The sequence below is a fragment of the Taudactylus pleione genome, unplaced genomic scaffold (assembly GCF_031769625.1).
Source record: "Taudactylus pleione unplaced genomic scaffold, aTauple2 ptg000822l, whole genome shotgun sequence".
NCBI classification, from domain to species: Eukaryota; Metazoa; Chordata; class Amphibia; order Anura; family Myobatrachidae; genus Taudactylus; species Taudactylus pleione.
Window position 1 is genome coordinate 114028 of NW_028285224.1, and position 22660 is coordinate 136687.

Genomic DNA, 22660 nt, shown 5'->3' on the forward strand with positions numbered 1-22660 from the left:
GGCTTCAGTGAAAGAGGAAACAGAAGTACCTGAGATAAACAGAGCCGAGGTATTGTCTTGCTTCAGTGACTACACCGCACAACAAAGGATTGTAATTTGTTTCCATTCTATAGTCATACTTCATTTGAGGTAAAAAAATGAATACAACTTCAGAATATTTTTATTAGCTCTAGTTTTTGAGCTCTGTTACTTGGCTATAATTACTGAAGTACATAAAGCACATCGTGAAAAGCAATTTAAAATAGTGGCCTGTTCACAGGATCTTTCTCTTTGCTAGTGCTCCTCTTCTGGGGCATATCTTGTCACTGTCCCAACAGTAGTCAACAAGCATAGAAGCGTTCAACCTACTAGAACATCTTTGTTATATTTTTTTTACAGAGTGAGCAGTGTCTGGCATCCTACAGGGCGCCTGCACTGCTGTTCCTCTGACCCCAGTGCCGTTGAGTTGCAGCACTGACAGCTGTGTCAGCATCTTTGGGCTGAGCTCCACAGCACATCAGGGGAGCCGCAGCGGGGGTCAGATGAGGCTGCTTCCTGCTGGCAGGGAGCCACATTGTTACGGCTTTCACTGTAGGGTTGAGGGAGACTAATGGCAGTTCTGGCTGTGGGTGCCCAAATTGTCTCCTCATGCCCCACTAGACAACCAGGGCAGCTAGGCAACGGGAGCACTACAGTGTATGCGTCCAATTGCTCTGGGGTACATGTCAGAAGGGGGAGGAGGGCACTCCCAGTTAGCTCCTCTCCCACCTCTTGCCGCTTTCCCTCTTGCAGGGATTCCACCACAGTATGACTCCTCCTCTCCCCTCCTCACAGACGCAGAGTGGCTGTTTTACACAGTGCCTGCTTCAGCTTGTGTCCGGAGAGTTGCAGCTCCTGGTCACCATGTATACAGTGCATCCGGAAAGTATTCACAGTGCTTCACTTTTTCCACATTTTGTTATGTTACATCCTTATTCCAAAATGGAATAAATTAATTTTTGTCCTCAAAATCCTACACACAATACCCCATAATGAAAACGTGTAAAGTTTTTTTTTTTTTTGCAAATTTAATAAAAAAAAAAAAAACCTAAATCATATGTACATCAGTATTCACATCTTTTGCTCGACACTTTGTTGATGCCCCTTTGGCAGCAATTGCAGCCTCAAGTCTTTTTGAATATGATGCCACAAGCTTGGCACAACTATCTTTGGGCAGTTTCACGAATTCCTCTTTGCAGCACCACTCAAGCTCCATCAGGTTGGATGGGAAGCGTCGGTGCACAGCCATTTTCAGATCTCTCCAGAGATTTTCATTCAGATTCAAGTCTAGGCTCTGGCTAGGCCACTCAAGGACATTCACAGAGTTGTCCTGAAGCCATTCCTTTGATATCTTGGCTGTGTGCTTAGGGTCGTTGTTCTGCTGAAAGAAGAACAGTCGCCCCAGTCTGAGGTTGAGCGCTCTGGAGCAGGTTTTCATCCAGGATGTCTTTGTACATTGCTGCATTCATATTTCCCTCTATCCTGACTAGTCTCCCAGTTCCTGCCGCTGAAAAACATCTCCACAGCATCATGCTGCCACCACCATGTTTCACTGTAGGGATGGTATTGGCCTGGTGATGAGCGGTGCCTGATTTGCTCCAAACATAACGCCTGGCATTCAGAGACTTCAATCTTTGTCTCATCAGACCAGGGAGTCCTTCAGGTGCATTTTGGCAAACTCCAGGCGGGCTGCCATGTGCTTTTTACTGAGGAGTGGCTTCCGTCTGGCCACTCTAATATACAGGCCTGATTGGTGGATTGCTGCAGAGATGGTTGTCCTTCTGGAAGGTTCTTATCTCTCCACAGAGGAATGCTGTAGCTCTGACAACTGACCATCAGGTTCTTGGTCACCTCCCTGACTATGGCCTTTCTCTAACGATCGCTCAGTTTAGACGGACAGCCAACTCTAGGAAGAGTCCTGGTGGTTCTGAACTACTTCCATCTACAGAAAAGCAGCAGATATTTTTCGGTACCCTTCCCCAGATTTGCGCCTCGAGACAATCCTGTCTCGGAGGTCTACAGACAATTACTTGGACTTCATGCTTGGTTTGTGCTCTGACATGCACTGTCAAGTGTGGTACCTTGTATAGATCGGTATATGCCTTTTCAAAATCCTGTCCAAACAACTGAATTTACCACAGGTGTACTCCAATTAAGCTGTAGGAACATCTCAAGGATGATCAGTGGAAACAGGATGCACCTGAGCTCAATTTTGAGCCTCATGGCAAAGGCTGTGAATACTTATGTACATGTGATTTCTTAGGTGTGTTTTTATTAAATTTGCAAAAATGTCAAAAAAACTTTACACAATGTCATTATGGGGTATTGTGTGTAGAATTTTGAGGACAAAATTTTATTTATTTCATTTTGGAATAAGTCTGGAACAACAAAATGTGAATACTTTCTGTATGCACCGTATCTCACTCTTTGCGGTCAGGTTATCCAAATAGCACCCTCTTCCCCTGTTGGGGTTGGTTTGAACACTTCCCATTTTCTTAACTACATGCACACAGGTACATTCAATGCAAGTAAACTCTGTGTCGTCGTCCCCCATAGCCTGCCCGCAGCCTGAGGCTATCTGTTTTGTCTTTGTGTCCAGCAGGAGCTGTTGAGCATTGTTAGAAGAGTGGGGCTGCTTTATTTTATTTCTCTTGGCTTCAAGACACAGCCAGCAGCACTAGACAGTCCTTTGGACGTCTGTGCTGCTGCTCAACCACCCCTCCGTGGTGCTGCAACTCCAGCCCTCAATTTGGTACTTTTGGCTGGGCACTGGGGGACCTTGCAAGTGGGCTCCTCAGATGGGCCCCAGACTGCAGCCTGGACACGGAGCCAGGTAAGGCGGGAATCCGCGTCTAGCACAGTCATACTTTTGGTCACTGGAGACAGACCGGATGTGGTAATGTGGACACCGGTCTGTCTGGGACTTCACTAGACCACCAGTGCGCAAGAGGCCAGGGAATTGTTCGTTAATGTTCGCTTAGGGCAGGTTAGCTTCTTCGGCCCCTCCCCCAGCTTAGAGTGTTATCTCGCTTCTGAGCTGCTCCTTCTCCCTCAGAGACCTCCAGCGGCCATTTTCTAAACAGCAGCCACAGCTCTCTCCGGGAACGCTGGGTCCAGTCTCGCATCCCTCTCCTAGGAGCCAGGTTATGTAGTGCCTACCAGCCACTGCGGTTTGAGTAGTTGATTTTAGTGCCCATTGCAGTATTTTCTGCATTGTATGTGACTTATGCTAGCGCTACTGTCTGTGTTTTTGTCACTGTCAGTTTATGCCTTTCCCTTTCCTTGCCTTTCTTTAAGCTGGATTGAATCTCTGACTGTACCTGGCCTCTGTCCATCTGGTTCCAGCGCAGAATTGCTTTACTACCGGATGTTCACACCTTCCTTCAGGGTGTCCTCAGTATTCAACCCCCCTTTGTCCCTCCAGTGACTCCGTGGGATTTGTCAGTGGCTCTGGACTCAGACATCAAATGGCTAATTGCAAAGACTTTTTCTTATGGCTGTCGCGTCTGCCCTAGTGTCTGATTTGGATGCGCTCTCCCGTCCCTCTCCATTTCTGATCTTTCATCAGGATTGGGCTATTCTTCGAACTCGCCCCAGGCTTCCTTCCCAAGGTGGTTTCTTAATGAGGAAATTGTAGTTCCAGTCTTCCTATCACTAGACCTCTCGGCAGTTGAGGCCTCGTTGGATATGGCTTGTGCTCTGAGGTTCTACGCGGACCGTACGAGTTCCATCAGGAAAACAGATTCCCTCTTTGTCCTATATGGATTTTGCAAGAAGGCCTGGCCAGCTAATAAACAGATGGCTTCGCATAACTCACAGGCTGGTCTTCCTGTACGAACTACTGCCTCTGCTCATTCTACTCGCTCTGTGGCTCCCTCGTGGGCAGGCCGCCGTGGCACGTCTGCCGAACTGTGTAAGGCGGCCTCATGGTCTTATGTTCACACCTTTCTTAGATTCTATGCCTTTGATACATTTTGCCTCTCGAGATGCTTCTTTTGGACGCCGGATTCTCTTCTCGGCTCATAGCAACCTTTAAGGATGCGACTGTAAGAAGCTGGAAGCTTTTATCAAGGCAATTAATTCAAATGCGGGTGCTGTCGCATGTCCGGCCCTGGAGTCCGCCTGGGTAGCTAAGGTTGGCCCTGGAAGATAGCCTCAGGTACCCACGGTAATAAGCTTTACTCTCTAGTGAAACATCCGGGAGGCAGCATCCTATCTTGATGAGTCGGCTATAGATGCTGGTATCCTAACCTACAAAGTATCGGCTTCTTCCATGTCGGCTAGAAGAGCCCTGATGCACTGATACAGACTCAAAAGCTAGCTGCACACTGTCAGATTTTTTTTTTTAATAGTTTATCGGTAAATCGAAAGCCCCAATATCTGCTACTTATTATGCAATTTTTCCATAGAAGCTAGCGGTTTTTCACCACACTGATTTTGCATATGTCCACCCACAAGGATGATGACAGGAGAACATAGGAAATATGGGCAGATTATTCTGGCCAATCCTTAACCTGAAGTCACTTAAGAACTTGCAGGTACCCAAGTTCCGCATGGAGTCTCTTTGCTTCATCATACTAGCTCTTGAGCTGGGTGACTTTTATGGCTTCCCAGTGTTCTCCCCAGAATGTGTTTCCATCCGGGTGGCATCAAGAAGTAGCTGGGTTGGGGGGGGGGCCTACGCAATTAATGTTTTAAATCCGACCTTATAATGATTTAAACTTGAAATAACTCATTGTATATTAATTCTCCTCCTCTTCTTAGAGGCACAGTCTGCAGCTTTTTCATAATCAAAGTCTGTAGGATCTGCCGGGGGGCGGAGTGCCGGACAGGGGACCATTTCATTGAGGCGGATGAGAGTGGGTTGGGGCAGGGGGAAGTGCCGGGTTTTACCTGCTTCTTGCTGGGAGTTGCAAACGCGACAAAGAGCCTGGGGAGAACACCGTTTTCTTAGACAACTGGGATGCCTATTTGCATGTTTAAACCTGAGGAAGCGCTGGCTATTGAACCAGATTGACAGTCCAAGACATTTCCAGTTTTGGGCATTGCCATTTGGACTTTCTACGGGTCCTTGTGTCTTCACGAATGTAATGGCGTCTTATGTAGTCTGAACCCTTATCTGGACGACCTGCTACTACTGGCCCAGTCACCGGGAGTCCTCGGGGAGCACATTTGTCTCACGGTAGACTTTCTCCAGTCCCAGGATCCTCAATTGGAAGAAATCCTGTGTCTCGGGAGATGTTCCATTTGGGGGCCTTGCTGGATTTGAGTTAAGCGGGGTGTTCCTCCCTACAGACAAACTTCAGGACTTAGGGTTGGTACACACGTAAAGATTTTCTGTCCAACCATCCAACTAGTTAATTGGTTGGAATGAAAATCTGGTAAGGTATGAAAGCAAATGATAATCAGCAATTTGCTCCCAAAGACGGAAAATGGACAAAAACTGTTTGAACATATTGTTTAGATCAAACATTTAACAAACTTGTCTGAACGACCATTTTCATCTGTTTTCTGGCATTTAGGAGCAAATTGCTGATCATCAGTTACTCCCATACGTTACCAGATTTTCATTCCAACCAATCAACTGCCACTCCTCCCAGCATCGTCCAGTCCATTGGCAGTCCTCGACAGCCATTACCTACATAAACCATCAGGGTAGTAGTCACCATGAAGGTCAGTCATTCTCCACTGTGCAAAGCGTCCTCTTCCGGCTCTGTCAACCATTTTTATCCCCCGGAAGTCTAAAATTGTAAAGCAGACTTCCTAAGTTGGCATGACGTTCACTCAAGCGAGGGCACTCTACATCCAGACGCCTTTCAGCCCCTGGTTCTTAGCCGGGGCTTACCGGACATTGTCATGTTGGCGTCTCAGCACAGTTGCAAGCTGCCGAGGTACTGCTCATGCACCAGGGACCCGGGAACACTTCTGCTGGATGCTTTACGATTCGGTGGACCTTCCCTGTCATGTACATCTTGCCTCCAACCTCATTGATTCTGTGGGTCCTCTAAAAGTTGAGATTGGAGGGTGGCATCGTGATCCTGGTGGCTACCGATTTTGCCCACAAAAGGCTTGGTAAGCAGATCTTCTCGGCCTCTCCATCGACTCTCCGCTTTGTCTTCCTCTACGGCCGTATCTTCTACCTCTTGGGTGTAAATACATTTTTTTTAAAAACCTGGTGTAAACAAACATTTTATATTTTTTTCAACCCTGGGCCCTATGAAAACATTTTGTGTACTTCCTGCAGTTTAGATGAAACTAGAACTTTGTGATGGAACATACAGTATCAATGAAAATATGAAAATCTCAACTCAATTTAGCTGCTAAATCAGTGGTTTTGCCCCTCTATATAACTGCTGCAATCTACAGATATGTCCTCTTGCATCTTTGTTGCGTACACGGCAAATCACGCCATGCATGGCAAGAGGCTCACGCCCGCGAGTGCGCATGCACTGCGTTCACACCTGCCACCCAATAGCATTACATGCTACAATCGTAGCGTATGCAGCTGCGGCGCGATGCATGCGCACGTTTGTAGCGTGATCGGCAAGGATGTAAAGCACACATCTGTATACAATGTGTTTCTGTAGAATAACCACAAAACTGACCTTTGCTGTGTCTGCTTAGTTTTTAAAATGCCTCCTTTTGGCTTAACCTGCAGGTGAGTGTGATAACATGGGAAATGCAAGCACTTGAGTTATTTCAGGTATAATTAGCTTTGTAGTGCATAGCATTTGATTTAAGTTATGTTACATTGTCATTAAATTATTTGGTTCTATTTTCATCAAGGGGTTCATCTAAGAAAGCAGCATTCCTACATTGAACAAGGCAAGAAGTGCCGCTATTGTGAGACTGTCTTCCATGAGCGTTATGCCCTGATTCAGCACCAGAAGTCTCACAAAAATGAGAAGCGATTCAAGTGTGACCAGTGTGAATATGCTTGCAGACAGGTATGCCCGCTAGCCTTTTGTATTAAACTGTTGGTGTTTACTACAGGTAGCAGTCACTGTGGGAAAAATGTGTAACTTTCTCTCCCTTTCTCCCTATTAGAATACCGGAGTGTACTGGATCTATACCATACGCCAAGGATTGCTTACCATAAATAGAGTATTACATACTAGAAAACTGAAAATACAATAAATGTTTCTCTTAAATAAAAATACAAATGATATTAACAAAAATCATTAAAGTTGCAGTGACTATTAAAAATAAACACTTTTGTTTAAAACAAACTCCTAAAGAACAGCACCATTTACTTTTTATTTGATTTCCTGAGTGCTTGTGGTAGTTTATTGTATACAAGGACTTCCTATATTTAAAAGATCACAACATATATTTGAAGAAAAAAAAAAAAAGACCCAGTTTACTGCGTTAAATGTTTTGCTAATGGTATAAAAAGGAGCCTTATGAAACCTGGGGAGAGAGAAAAAGGTCAGATAAAGTAACAAACAATCAGGTCATTTTTCAAACACATTCTGTAAAATGGAAGTTAGGAGCTGAGTGGTTGGTACTTTATCCACTTTATCTTTGCAAGCTTTATACATCTCTCCCCTGGTACAAATGGGGAACTTTAGGCTTACTCAAGTTAAGGAGTTCTTTGATAAAAAATAAACTGAATTAAAGACGACCTTAAATTGTAGGAGACATAACAAATTTATTTCCTGTTTCTTACTCAGGAGCGTCATATGATAATGCACAAACGAACCCATACTGGAGAGAAGCCCTATGCTTGCAGCCATTGTGATAAAACCTTTCGCCAGAAACAGCTGCTGGACATGCACTTCAAAAGATACCATGATCCTAGTTTTGTTCCTGCAGCGTTTGTTTGTTCCAAGTGTGGGAAAACTTTTACACGCCGAGTGAGTTGCAGCTTGTTGTTTTTAATCTAGTTTGTACAGATCGCACCATGCACCACCGTTGTTCTGATCCTATATGGATAGTTTTAATATGAAATAAAATATTTCGGCAGTGATATTCACTTTTTTATTTGAGTCCTTCTGGGTAAAACTCAGCTTACATACAACATAGAGTTCTATTTTCCCATATGCTGCTATTAATGTTAGTGATCAGTTCAGGTAAGTGCACAAGATAGTGTAAAAATGTCTATTCCTGCCATGAGCTTGATTCTGGCAGTATTCTGTATTGCTTTTGATACTCTGCACTTTCTCTCTTAAATTTCTCAGTGGAAAAATTCAATTTTAAGCACACCCTGCAATAAGTGTCTTTAATAACTGGACCTGAGCAGTCATTTTAAAGTTTCTGTCTACTTTTTTTCATCTGTACCTTTCTTTGTGTATGAACTTAAAGTAAACCTATTTTGCTTTATGCAAATCTGTCACCGTAGAATACAATGTCAAGACATGCTGATAACTGCACCGGCCCTGATGGTACAGATGGTGAAAATGGAGGTGATGGAGAACCAGTACATAAAAAAGGGAAGCGTGGACGTAAGAGGAAGATGCGTTCCAAAAAAGAGGGATCCACCGATAGTGGTAAGAACACCAATGCACAGAAAAGTATATATTTTAAAATGTAACTGTAATGCTAATAGCATAAGTAGACTGGATTCACAGGTTTGACAATGAAGGCGAAGACTGTTTTTTTGTTTTTTTTCAGTTTCACTCAATTTCTGCCTATATAAATTCATTTTCTGACTTTCATAAGACGCAGGTATATTTAGCTAAAGAATTACAAACTTTGTACTTTGTTTAGGGGTTGTCAAACAGGTTAAAGTTTTAAGAGCCAGGGTAAGAATGTGTAAATGCACATTACAAGACCTCTTAAAAGGGAGAGCTACCAGGGCACTGATATGCAGTCCACTGAAAAGAATTGAATGTACGCCAGTTCAGATCAGTTTTTGCAGTGATCGCGTTGAGTCAAAAAATGTGGGTACCAGGGAGCCCTCACTTTAAAAATTGGGTTCTAGCTGACCTTTTCTGGGTCCCATCTAAATGAAGGTTTTCTGTATATCGAACAACTTGGCAGCTACAGCTCATGAAGCATGTAGCAGGATGACATTGGCCCCAAGTAGGAAAAAACAAACACATTAACCCTGATAGGATGGTAAAAAAATAAATAAAATAGACACATTGGCCCTCACACAAAAAAATGAAACACAAATGCCCCTGACAGGAAAAAAATACAAACACATTGGCACTGATAGGAAAAACAAAACAAAAACATTGGCCACCACATGAAGAAAAACACACACATTGACTCTGGTAGTAAAAAAACAAACACTGGCCCCCACAGGGAAAAATGAAATATTCAAATTCATTGCCCTGCTGTGTCACTGCATCACACTGGCAGGAGGCGGCATGCGACTACGTGATGTCATGTCGATGCACCACTGTCTCTGGGTTCGGACTGCGCCTGAGCCACCTGGAAAAGTCCAGCGCTGCCAGGCTACAATCGTGCAGCACGGTGGGTGCAGACACAATTTGTGGGTAGCAGTAGAAAACTAGTAGAGCTCACCAGTCAGAGGCACACAGATGGGGAAAAGCGGGCAGATGTTCACAAAGGCTGGTTGGGCAGAGGCATATAAGGGGAGGGAGGGTAGAGTGACAGAAGTGGGCAGGCAGAAGCACACATGGGGGTTGGGGCGAATGTACACATGGGGGGTGGGCAGAGCTCTACATGGGGTGGCAGGCAGGGGGAGAGACATGGGGGGGGCAGGCAGAGGTACACATTGAGAAGAGTGACAAGTTTTATATAATAAAAAAAAAAAAATTGTAAGCATTAACTAACAGACATTCCTGCTGGTGGGGAGGTCAAAGAAATGCAGACACTGATTTTATACACAACCAGCAGGAGGGCATGTGTTGGTGGCAGCTCTATATACTCACCAAGACCCAGCAGCAGTGACAATTAGATTGGCTGTCATTACAGTGCGCCGGCTTTCAGTCGGCTCTGCAATACTTTGTAAATCGGTGTGATGAGCATCCCTGCTCTCCACACTGAGCTACGCACAGCCGCCGCACTGAAATGACAGGCAGCCAAATTGATTCACTTCTAGCCTGCCTGTCACACGTCACTTAATGCTGCCGGACTGGCAAGTATGGACAGTCGCCTGGCAGCTCCTCACCTGGTACAGTCACCAGCGGAATTCCCACTCAGGCCCCTTACATATGTACCAGCCTGATGGCAACCTGAGTGTGGATCCTGGCAGCTGCCGCACAGTGCCCACAATGTGATGGTGCCCTTGTGCAGCTGCTCTGCTGGGACGTGCCTCGAGCTGCCCCTGAGTGACCAAACAGTCACTACCCACTACCCATTTACACTTATGGTGCATACACACGGTCAGATGAACGATTTTACCAACGATTTGAACGATTTCAGACAGTATTAAAATGAATGAAATCGTCCAAATCTGACTGTAAACACATCAGCTGTCCAGATATCGTTATCTGACAAACTGGAATGTTCATCGTTGCAGTCACACGTCAGATTTGCTTTCAGATATGAACGATCGTTATCGTTCAGATCTGACAGAAAATCTGACCGTGTGTGTGCACCATTACTTGAGGCAGTCTTCACCGAAACGCATGTGTAGTGTCGCTGCATGATCCAGTAAAGGCACCAAAGAGGACTCTGGCTAGCCTGAGACTTCACCACCTCCTTTTTATAGCCGGGCCAGGCTCTTCAATTACTTAATGAAGAGCCAGGGATTGGCTGCAGAGAAGCGCATCCCCAGGGACTTGCCTATTTTGGAAAAGCGAGTCCCTGGTCCTCAATTTTGGGAAAAATACTCGCTATATCGCGTATTTGCGATCACTGTTTTGTACTCCACAAAATCCCCAATAAGAGCATGCTAACTGAAGTGTACATCATGTGATCATGGCAAACATTAGATGGCAGCAGCACTACATGGCAAATGCTTTCTAATGATGGTTTCCTTCGAGGGGACAGACTGGAGCAAAATGTATTTTAAAAGACAATCATGTGCTAGGTGTAATCCTTTTGTATTTCATTAAACTATTGGGTATTTCTATCGAGTTGGTCCCCACTTTGCTGCTATAACATCATCCATTCATGTGGGCAGGCTTTCCACTTTATATTGGAAAATGGCTGCTGGCAATCACATCCATTGAGGTACAGGAGCATTAGTGAAGGTGGGTAGTGATGTTAGACGATCTAACCTGGTTCACAGCTGCTGTTAGTTTCATTGAGTAGTAGTCAGGCCTCAGTGAAAGTCTGTCAAGTTCTTCCACATCAAACTCTGCAAGCCTTTCCCAAACTGTGTTCACACAGAACAATTAAACTCTAAAATCTCATTGAATGCTTCTCAATTTTAGCATTCCTAATTTGTGAAGCTCCTTATGAACTGTTCTTGAGCAGACACTGCTTCCAGAAGCATTTCATTGAGTGTCGCAACTGAGGACCGACTATATGCATTTGATCACTTGGTCTCATTTTGTGAGATTGTGTGGTCTGCTTCTTGGATGAGCTGCTGTTTGCTTATAGACTTTCACTTCACAGTAACTGCACATACAGGTAACGTGGGGCATCATGTCACTGCCATATTGAAAGTCACTGAGCTATTCAGTACACCCCTATTGCTAATGTTTAACTATGAAGATGGCCTATTTCTTCGGGTCCATAGAGATCCACAGAGATACCATGGGGATATTATGGTTGGAGAGATCCAAACAGTTAAAGCGTCAGTTCCCAGGATGCCTCTTGTCCTGTCCCTAGCCACCAGGCCTTCAGTTGTTCGTTTGGTGCGGCAGGATCAAGACTCGCCTTTGTAACAGGGGACTGCTTAGCCTTAGGCAGTCCTAACCTTTTTATTTTGTTTTTTATTTTTACCTTTTTGGGGTTGGCAGTACGAAGCGTCTGAATTAAGACTCATTGACTGCGACTCAATCTACCTCCGCCGGGCTGCAACACCAGTAACTGGGCAGGTGATTTCGGTGGGTCGCAGCTAAGCTTGCTAGCAGCAATGCTGCGACCAGGATGCATGGAGATGTCGGATAAGGTGATTCCTCTCTTACGGTGAATTGTGTGCGGCAGTCCTTGCTTCTGGTGTCAGACGCACCAGAAGCCGCTGCAGTCAGGGCCTGGGATCAGTCCGTGTCCTCACTTCACCACCGGGGCCATATAGTCTGACATCGGGGATCGGCAGCAGGCGCTTCTGCTGCCGCGAGGCCAGCGTACCAGGTTGGTTAACGCAGCTTAGGAGAGGTAGGCGCTCCCCTGGTAGCTCCGACTCAGACGCAGTCCCTACGGAGGGTTTTGCACGTCTGGGTTGCTCCGCATACCCTCCACGTGTGTGAGACGCTTACGGTCCACGCTCTGTAGCTGTTGGACTCAGGAGGGTTTGGGTCAGTCTCCCTGTATACATCTCCCTTGGTTGAAGGCTGTCGCATAACATTGCATCTATTGTCTCTATTACCTTTTTCTACTTCAGAGTCCATAGGGGTCCACAGGGTAACCTTGGGGTATAGGTAATGCAGAGTCATCCAGGCACCTTACGCAGTACATTTTTCTCCCAGGATGCACTTGGATCTCCCACCATACCACACCCCAGGGGCACGTCGGGTCACTGAACGCGGTGGGGCTATAAAACAGCCCCTGAATTTTTATATTGAAGTCCTCCCTGATCCCATCTCAAAGGATGCTCCATCTGGGATCTTAGCAGAGGATTTTTCTGACCGCAGAAATGATCTCCACTTTGCAGATGCAAGTGTGCAGATGCCTCCACAGTTGCCTAGTGTCCATACACTCTGCAATGGAATATGCCCAGTTTCATTCCCAGCCTCTGTAGAGATTGATCCTCTACAGGTGGGACGGATTTCCCCATCGGATACGGACACGAACGATGGTGCTCTCTCTGGAGGTGCGTCCATTTCTGACTTGGTGGCTGCAGACGGTCCACCTCATCAAGGGGCGCCCCTTTTGGATTCCGGACTGGATCCTTCAGTCTCTGGTGTTCGGGCGCAGTGACTAGTCCACACACTCCTTTCAGGGACAGTGTACAGCAGAGGAGTCTGCTCTTCCAGTCAACATATTGGAACTTCGGGCAGTCTTCAGGGCTCTGCAACAAGCCCGACTCTTACTTCACGGAAAGCTTGTGGAAGTTCAGTCAGACAACGCCACGACCTTATATAAACCATCAAGGAGGGACTCTAAGTCAGGCGACAATTACAGAGGTGTCACGCATCCTGACATGGGCGGAAAGCCATCTACCAGCCATATCGGCAGTGTTCATTCCAGCAGTTCTCAATTGGGAAGCTGACCTCCTCAGCCGTCACAACGTGCATTCCGGTAAATGGTCTCTTCACCACGAAGTGTTTCAACTCCTAGTGGACAGGTGGGGCCTTCCGGACGTGGATCTCATGGCCTCCCGACAAAATCACAAACTGCCACTGTATAGGTCCAGGACAAGAGACGCCAAGACTCTCTTAGTAGATGCTCTGTCAGTCAAGTGGACCTTCCAGTTTGCATACCTGTTCCCTCCAATCTCCCTTCCTAGAGTAAGAAGTTCAAACAAAGGAGGCACGGTCCTCCTGGTGGCTCAGACTTCATTACTTCTCAGATCTTCAGAGTCTCTCCATCGACACTCCGTTGAGGTTGCCTCAATATCCGGCCCTGTTGTCTCAAGGTTCTTGCCTTTACCCGGACCCGGGTCGTCTGTCTTTGACGGCGTGGCTCTTGAGACATCCCTCCTAAGGTCCAAGGGTTTTTCCAGCTCTGTGGTTAACACCATGCTCAGGACGCGGAAACCTGTCTCTGCTAGGATTTACCACAGAGTGTGGCATTCCCACTTTGGATATTCTAGACACTTGGGGGTCGTAACCTCTGGGATGACACCAGAGTTTTGGTTTTGCAGGCGGGTTTGGACCTTGGTCTCCGCCTTGCTTCCCTGAAGGTGCATGTCTCTGCCCTTTCAGTGTGGTTCCAGCGAAGAATTGCTCCTCTTCCCGATATCCGCACTTTCCTACAAGGGGTCCTTCGCATTCAGCCTCCCTTTCTCTCCTGTGGCGTCTTGGGATTTGGCTGTTCTTTGGGCCCACCATTTGAACCCCTAGACTAAGTGAATCTTAAATGGCTTACTGTGAAGACAGGTTTTTCTTCTGGCTATTGCATCTGCCAGAGTGTCAGATTTAGGGGCTCTCTCGTCGTTCCCCATTTCTGTTTTTTCAACAGGACAGGGCGGTGCTTTGGACTTGGTGTCTGGCTTCCTTCCTAAGGTGGTCTCTAGTTTCCGCATTAATGAGGAAGTTGTTGTGCCGGCCTTTAATTCTCCAGACCGCTTGGCAGGTGAGGCCTCATTGGATGTGGTACGTGCCCTCCAGGATTTATGTGGACCGTACTAGTTCCCTTCGGAAGTCAGACTGTCCTCTATGGATTCCAGAAGAAGGGATGGCCAGCCAATAAGCACACTTTGGCTATGTGGTTTCGCCACGTGGTCTTCTGTTAAGACTTTTTTGAGGTATTATGCTTTTGATACCTTTTGCCTCTCGGGTTGCTTGCTTCGGACGGCGGATTCTCCTCTCTGCACAGGAGCGTCCCCACCCTTGAAGGTACTGCTTTCGGACATCCCCAAGGTCACCCTATGGACCCTGATGTAGAAAATGAGAACAAGGGTAAGTTCTTACCATCTCTTATCTTTCTATGAAGTCCATAGGGTCCACAGGGTGCCCGCCTTGATGCACCTGTGCTTCAGATGTGCTTCGCTCTAGTCACCGGTTTTCCGTCTCCTTTTGTGTGAGAATGTGATTCTTGAGTGTTCCAGACTCTCTTATCCTCCTCCGGCCTTTGGCTTGCTACGAAACTGAGGTGCCTCTGGCCCGGGGCAGGGTATGGAGGGAGACCCAAGTGCATCCTGGGAGAAAAATTTACTGCGTAAGATGCCCGGATGACTGCATCACTCATACCCCAAGGTCACCCTGTGGACTCTATGGACTTTGTAGATAACAAAGGTAAGTTCTTACCATATCTCATTTAACATGTCAAAGGATAAAGGGAAACAGGAGGGGGAGCCCCCTGTGCTGGTTTCATGTAAATCATGGTATGGCCGGTTTGTCCCCTCAGGACGTAAAGGATGGTTTTTATGTTGTCTGTTATAAAGAGCCACCTCACCAGTCCAGTTCACCTATCCCTGTACAAGAGCCATCTTGGGTGTCCTCTTTGTCCCAGGTAATGAAGCAGTTTGTGGATCATATGGCTGCTCCCACACTGCCTCCGTGGATGGGGTGTCCACAAGCATGCCAGGTTTGCTCCTCCTATGCATCCTTTCTGGAAGGATGTCTATGGCCATTCTTGTCAGAGTATGGCACCATCTAATATTGAAAGCAGGCCGGTAGTTATTAAGGCGCCTAAGCGCAAATTATCTTTTTATCAGTCTGCTCAACATATGGATTCAGACGCATCACCAGTGTAATCATGATGTGCAGGGTTTCCTCTCCAGGGTCTAGCTTGGGGGAGGAGGACCATCCGTCTACAGTGGATGTTCCTCCTTTTGAGGGCTGTTTAATCAATCCTAAATATTCAGGATGATGAGCCAGCTCATAGTAAGAAGGCTCCAATGTTTAATCGCCACCAGAAGGTGGCCAAAACGGCATTTCCTACATCTGAACAGCTCACGGAGCTTTTGGAAGAGGCATGGGGTAACCCGAACAAACTGTTTCATGTGAATAAAAGAAAAACATTGTTGTATCCTTTCCCAGTTTCTGTATGTACTAAATGGGAGGTACCTCCTACTGTGGATGACGCATTTAATCAGAAATGCTACATTGCTTATTTCGTCAGCATCTTCTCTGAAGGATTCCACAGATAGAAAAATTGAAGCATGTCTTAACAATATTTTAATGAACTGGAGGCTGGGTAGCCAAGGCTGAAGAATGGATGGGGGCTTTGGAAGACTCTCTACCAAATGCTACCAGAGAACAGAGATTGTATATCTCCCATATACGGGAAGCGGCTTCCTATCTGGAAGGAGCTGCAGTAGATGCTGGAATTTTAGCTTCTAAGGCATCAGCAGCTTCAATAGTGGCACGCATGGCCCTTTGGTTAAGATCCTGGAAAGCTGATACAGGATCAAAGGCAGCTCTGGAAGTCTTAACTTTCTATGGAAAAGTACTTTTTGGAGTAGAGGTAGATAGAATACTTGCTACTCTGGCAGCTTCAAAGTCAGCAGGTCTGCCAACTACAGCCTTTTCGGTCCTTTTGTCCTCTGAGACGAGCAAGGGAACAGTCTTCCTCTAAGCCGTTTAGTTTTCGCAGGATTACAAGGCGACAAACCAAGCGGTCTGGGCCCTCAAGACCTCCAGCTCCTAAACCGGACGACAAACCCTCGGCCTGATGGGGCGGGCCTCCTCCTGGGGGATCAGAGGGTGGGAGGCAGACTACTTCAGTTTGCGGATTACTGGCGTCAGACAACAATAGATGCCTGGTTCCAAGAAGTGGTCTCACGGAGGTATGCCCTCCAGAATTTTTTGTGCACAGATCCTACATCAGATGCAGTCAAGGCCTTGACCCTTCAGGAAGCCATTCACTCCCTGCTGGCGAGTGTAATGATCCCGGTTCCTGTCTCACAAGGGGTTGTTGTTCCAATCTATTCTTGGTTCAGAAACTGAATGGGGCTCATCGACCTATTCTAAAGCTATAAAAACCCTCAACCGGGTTATCCATGTACCAAAGTTTCATATGGAAACTCTCTGATCAATTATTTTGGCAATTGAGCCTTGGGGTTATATGGTTTCCCTGGACATTCAGGATGCATATCTGCATGTTCCTATTATGCCATCCCACCAACAATTTTAATGATTTGCTGCTGTTCAGCAACATTACCAATTTCAGGTACTACCTTTTGGCCTATCTACGAAACCCCAGCCCCCCCACCCCAGGTATTTACCAAAATAATGGTAGTCATGACTGCCTATCTCAGGCGTCAGGTAGTCGGAATGCTACCATATCTGGACGACCTTCTGATATTGGTGCAGACTCTTCAACTGCCTACAAAAGCATGAAATCGCTTTCTCCGACACAGCCGATGGTACTTCTGGGAGCTCTTCTGGATTCTGACACAAAGGTTGTTTTTTGCCAGAGAACAAGTTTGCGACCCAATCATTGCAAATACGCAAGCTGCTACACAAGCGAAATGTGTATACATTTTCTTAACGATGCAGGTACTGGGATCTATGGTATCCAGCTTCTACATGGTGGGGTATGCTCAGTTCAATTGCTCAGTGGTGTTCCCACAGAAAGTATGATCCTAAGGTATTTAGGATTTCCAGGGTACTGGCGCGTTTAGGCCGTGGTCTCAGCCTGGCCACTTTTAAAAGTGCAGGTTTCTGCACTGTCAGTCTGGTTCTAGAGAAAGATTGCCTCGTTACCAGATGTTAGAATTTTTTTTCAGGGAGTTCTGCGAGTTCAGCCTCCTTTTTGTTCCACCGGTAGCACCGTGGGATTTGTCTTTGGTTCTTAAAGGGCTACAAGCTCCCCCAACACTGCAAATATTGACACTTTGTAATTGTCAGTAAAAGCCTTTGACACTTATGAAATGCTTGTAATCTTACTTCAGTATACCATAGTAACATCTGACAAAAAGGTCTAAAACACTGAAGCAGCAAACTTTGTGAAAACTAATACTTGTGTCATTCTCACAACTTTCGGCCATGGCTGTACAAGAGAGGGTTACCTTCCTAAGGTAGTGTCCCATTTCATCTAAATGTAGAAATTGTAGTTCCAGCTTTTCAGGCTCCAGATCTTTCTGTAGGTGAAGCCTCCCTGGATGTAGTTTGTGCTCTCTGTATTTATCTGGAGAGTACAAACTAAATCAGATGCTATTTTTGGATTATATGGTTTTCACAAACGAGGATGTCCAGCTAACAAGCAGACTCTGGCAAGATGGCTATGCATGACTCTCTCAGGTGTACACACAGGCTGATTTCCCTGTCTGAAGCACGGTGACAGCACATTTTACTCGGTCTGTGGGGCCATCGTGGGCGTTTAGTTGTGGTGCCTCTGCTGAACAGCTGTCTAAGGCTGCCACGTGGTCTTCTGTCCACACATTTCTTAGGTTCTATGCCTTTGATACTTTTGCACATCCAGTATTCTGCCTATGGGCCATGAGTTCTCCTTTCTGCTCAGGAGCGACCCCCACCATAGGGGGAACTGCTTTAGACTTACCTTGATATCTCCTTTTCTTCGAGGTCCATGGGGTCCACACGGCACCTACCCTAATCTTCCCTCATCTTGTGTAAGAGTGTTTCTGGAGTATGATTGCTCTTCCTTCTCTTTCCTTCTCCTGCCTTGAGGCATGTTAACAAAACTGAAGGCCTGTGGCTAGGGTCAGGATATATATGGAGGAGGAACCAAGGCATCCTGGGAGCTGAAAGCTTTAACTGTTTGGTCCCTGGATCTCTCCAACCACTTTATCCCAATGGTATCCCTATGGACCTTGAAGAAAAGGAGTTATCAAAGTATATCTACCATAACTCTAATTTTTATACGTATGCTAACAATCGGTGTGGATAGAATAGCTGCGTTCATGCGGACACCCCTTCTAATTAGTGTTTGACCCAGTCTGTTGCTAGCCTGTACCTCAGTACAGAGTGTAATGGAAGTGTTGCAAAATCTACCATGTAACTACTTGGCTCCATCTTCCTTTTTCATCCATCTGGGGTATGCCTTACATCAGGGTTATGCATAGTGAAGGGTGGAGTCAGACACTAGCTAGTTGAAACTGGCTCCCACCCCCTATATAACCCCCCTCCCACCGTAAGCTCAGCTTTTTTGTACCTTAAAGTAAGGCACTGGCTAGGTCCTACCTTTTTTGGTTAGGTTTTAATCTTTATTTTGATTGTTTTGGTACTTATTTCCTGGCGACAGGTGACAAGCACAAACAGAGTGGGAGTTATATAGGTTAGAGGTCTGTGTGAACCCTGTATCCCACTCTAAAGACTGCCCCTGCGAGTCACCGAACTAGAGTCCCTGGGGCTCTCTCCATGCACATCCAGACACACACAGGGCCACTGGCAAAGAGAAGGTAATTAGAAATGGGGGCTGGTTCCGGTGCTTTCTTTTGATCTTTTTACATTTCTGAGCCTCTTGGTAGTGTTTCCTTTTTTTTTTTTTAATTGGAGCTATATGAAAAAGATGAAGAAACAACAATATCGTGGGGTTCTCATAGGATACAAGTGTACACTCACCCTTGTTTGGTGATGGGTAGACGTTGGACTCAAATTACACTGTGGTCCTACAGTGGTTGCAGAATGCAACGTGCAACCAGTCACTGTCTATGAATCACTCCGGATTAATGTATGTTATTGGGGGAAACCTATGATATTCCTCCATAGTGCAAATCCGTATACCCAATTCAAGGTTCTGCAAAGATATGTAATAAACTCACCTTGAATGGGAAGTCGAATGAGCCTTGAACATTCATTTTTCAAACCCCGATGTGCGTCGGTGTTAAATTTATAGATGATGAGTTTCTGAAACATAATAATCCTTGGATCCTATAAAGATGTAGAGATACTAATGCAAAATCCAGTTACGAAAAACGTATTTTATTATGGTGTGGTTCAATAGCACCAATTTAAAAATCAGAAACTTAAATCGGTATATTGTGTAGAATAAAATCCAAAAGAATGGAGAGTACCAAAAGAGGTTTCCTAGCCACGCGTTTCACAGAACAAACGTCTGCTTCCACAGGCTGATGGCTAAGGAGTGAACAACCTAGCCCTTAAGTAGGGAACTGTGGATGTGATAATGATTGAAAGAATCCTTAATTGTCAGTGTTAAAACTGTAAATAATTAAAGATTACCTTTTATACTTTTTTTTTTTTTTTTTTTTTTTAATCTTCTCAAAGTGTGTACCTGAATGGGAGGGGTTTGAAATCGGGGAGCAGTGATTAAATCAGTTAATGGAGATCGTGATTACAGAGAGCCGTGAAATGTCTCCCTTCCAAAGACAAACCATAAGTGTGGACCATAAAAGAAATAAAAAAACACATCCTGGCGCCTAAACAAGTATGGATAAGATAATTCCTCTATCCAATTATTGCTGCAGCTTCCTAAATAGAGGCAATTGCCACACCTCTTAGAACTAAAATAAGAAATGTATATAATTATATAGGAAGCGCTGCCAATTGGATAATTACTCTCACCAATCAATTACTATACATTTTATTAATAAATAAAAATATTGCCGTATCATAAACACAATAAAATAACACAAATCAATATGTCATGAATATATAAAAAATGGATCAGGCTGAGTCTGAGTGTTTCTTTTTTGCTGCTCCAGATAAAAACAATCAAAACCTAAAGGATTCAATATTGTGTAGTAGTACTCAACACTCCTTTTGTATATGCACACTCTGTTGCCTTAAATCCACTCAGTTTTTCATTTTCCTGTGGGTCACGTTAAGAAAAATAACCACCCTATTATGTAGATGGGTAATTTTCGAATAACCAATTCGCACTTACAGGTATACAAAGTCTTAGTAAGCTTTATCAATATCCACTTTATGTATTCAGGATAATATAGCAGTACTTTTAGTTCCTTGGTAAAATGGAAGGAAATAGCTATGTGCATAAGAAAATAAGGTTGCAATGTCTCATATATCCATCCACTTTATAATAGAGGGACCTCCCATATGTAGACACATTTCAATCCTCCCATGTTTAATGATAGATAGATAGATAGATATAAAAATATATAAAAGCCCAGCCAGATGGTACGCTGTAGCCCTTAAGACAGCCTTTTTCCTCCAATACAGGATAGCTGGGCAGAAATCTTATCACCAGCCAGGTGATGGTACTCACTGAATTCTTTGTGCGGTTTTTCTTTTTCCACATGGATATGAGACTTTGCAAACTTTTTTTTTCTTCTTCAGGGTCCATAGGCTCCACGGAACCCGGGCACCAAGCAGTTAAAGCTTTTGCTCCCGGGATGCACTGGTGCATTCTTCCTATACCCAGCCCCCGAGCCAGTTGCACCTCAGTTATAGTTGGTGCCCAGCTGGAGTCCGGGTCACTGTTAAGCTTTGGGGCTGCTGAACAGCCCTCCTGCGTTGTTATTCTGTTGGTAGTTTTTTTTTTTTTTTTTGTATCAGCGCGCAGCAGCAGACTGTCCTTAAGACGTCAGCGCTGCCGCTCCGTCAGCACGCCAGTACCAATTTGGGGTTCTCAGTGGGACCCAGGGGTCTGTGCTAGCCTGGCCCCGCGACACATCCTGGACTGCGGCCGGACTTACGGGGACAGGTTAGACAGGATCACCGCTTGCGGTGTATGTGACTTTTGCTAGCACTGCATGTCTTTTGTGTCCTAACTGTCAGCATATATTTATACCTTTCCTCTAATTCTGCCTTTCTACAGGTGTAGTTAAGGTGGTTCTTTTACCTTGCATATATAAAAAATTTGAGGTCTGACACATACTGTTGTGTGCTGCACTGTGCCATATTTAGGCTAAGGGCTCCTGCAGCTTACCAAAGTGTCACAGGACCAGTGTGTTGCAAACTTAGGCACTGGGCTCCTGCAGCTTATCCATGCATCAGTCAGGATCAGTGTTTTTTTCTCAGACTATTACCTTAACATGTAATAGTGTAGGATTTCCAGTGCCTCCCATTTATAGAACGAAATATTTGTGAGGTTTTGTCACATACATTCGTTGCACTGTACCATATTTGGCCTGTGTGCTCCTGCAGCTTACCCAGGCATAAGACAGGACTAGTATATTGCTTCCTACTAGTATCCTACACAGGCCCGTATTCATTTTGAGCCGTTAAGTCCGGATCCGCGTTACGTTACCACCGATGACGTCATTATCGCCTTTTTTGGTTTTACCCCGTATTCAATTTGAAAGACTTTCCGCCTAGGCGGAAAGTCAATGCAATGTAATAGGCGGTAAAGTATCGCCTATAAATGTCAGGCAGAAAAAAAGTGCAGAATTGGGGTTTTGGGGTGCAACGTTGCGGGAACCCCCATGCAGCCTTCAGACAGTCCCCCAAAGGTAATCGGTGTAAAAAAAAATTAAAAAAAATTCAAGGACACACCAATTTACTTTGAAAAAGGGGGTGAAAAAAAATGTTTGGGTACAAACTTAAAAAATAGCGAACTTTACTCTGGGGGGGTCCCCAAGTATGCCCAAAGTGTTTTTTTGATTGCAGGTGTTTGCGGCAGGTGGAGTTTTCACGATTTTTTCAAATTCACTTTTTCAACTTAAAATAATGCTGACCCCCATTTTCAAGTACCCCAAATTTGCTGGAATAACTTTATTTTCTGGAAAAAATACTCCTAAATACTATTCTGCATCAGGTGTAGAAAAACGCTATTTAGCAGCTATTGAGCCCATTTAAAAACACCAAATACCTTCAGTGAGCCAAATCGGGGGGTACCATAGTGAACCCCCATGTCAGAGCATCATTTGGGGGGTGACTGGCTGATTTCCCCAAAAATGACAGTGCTTTCCACTTGTTACAGTATCGTCGGGTGCCGTTTACGCTTACTTTGAAATTGAATACGGGGTAAAGCGGGCATGCGCACGATACTTTTCCACTTGCAAAACAGACAAAGTTGGCATAAAGTCCGGGCCACATTAAAGTATCTCGGCTCCAATTGAATACGGCTCATACATGGTTGCATTGTACCCAGTGCCATTTACTCTGCAGCTATGTCTAGCAAAGACAGGAGT

General features: G+C 45.3%; 1 protein-coding gene across 1 annotated transcript in view; it reads left to right on the top strand.

The window, feature by feature from the left end:
- Positions 1 to 22660, top strand: part of CTCF (CCCTC-binding factor) — a 70815-nt gene that overhangs the window by 40424 nt on the left and 7731 nt on the right. The window contains exons 7-9 of the mRNA XM_088458275.1: positions 6805 to 6965; positions 7692 to 7874; positions 8360 to 8507. Coding sequence (XP_088314401.1) covers positions 6805 to 6965; positions 7692 to 7874; positions 8360 to 8507 — 492 coding nt within the window. The remainder of the gene's footprint in view (positions 1 to 6804; positions 6966 to 7691; positions 7875 to 8359; positions 8508 to 22660) is intronic.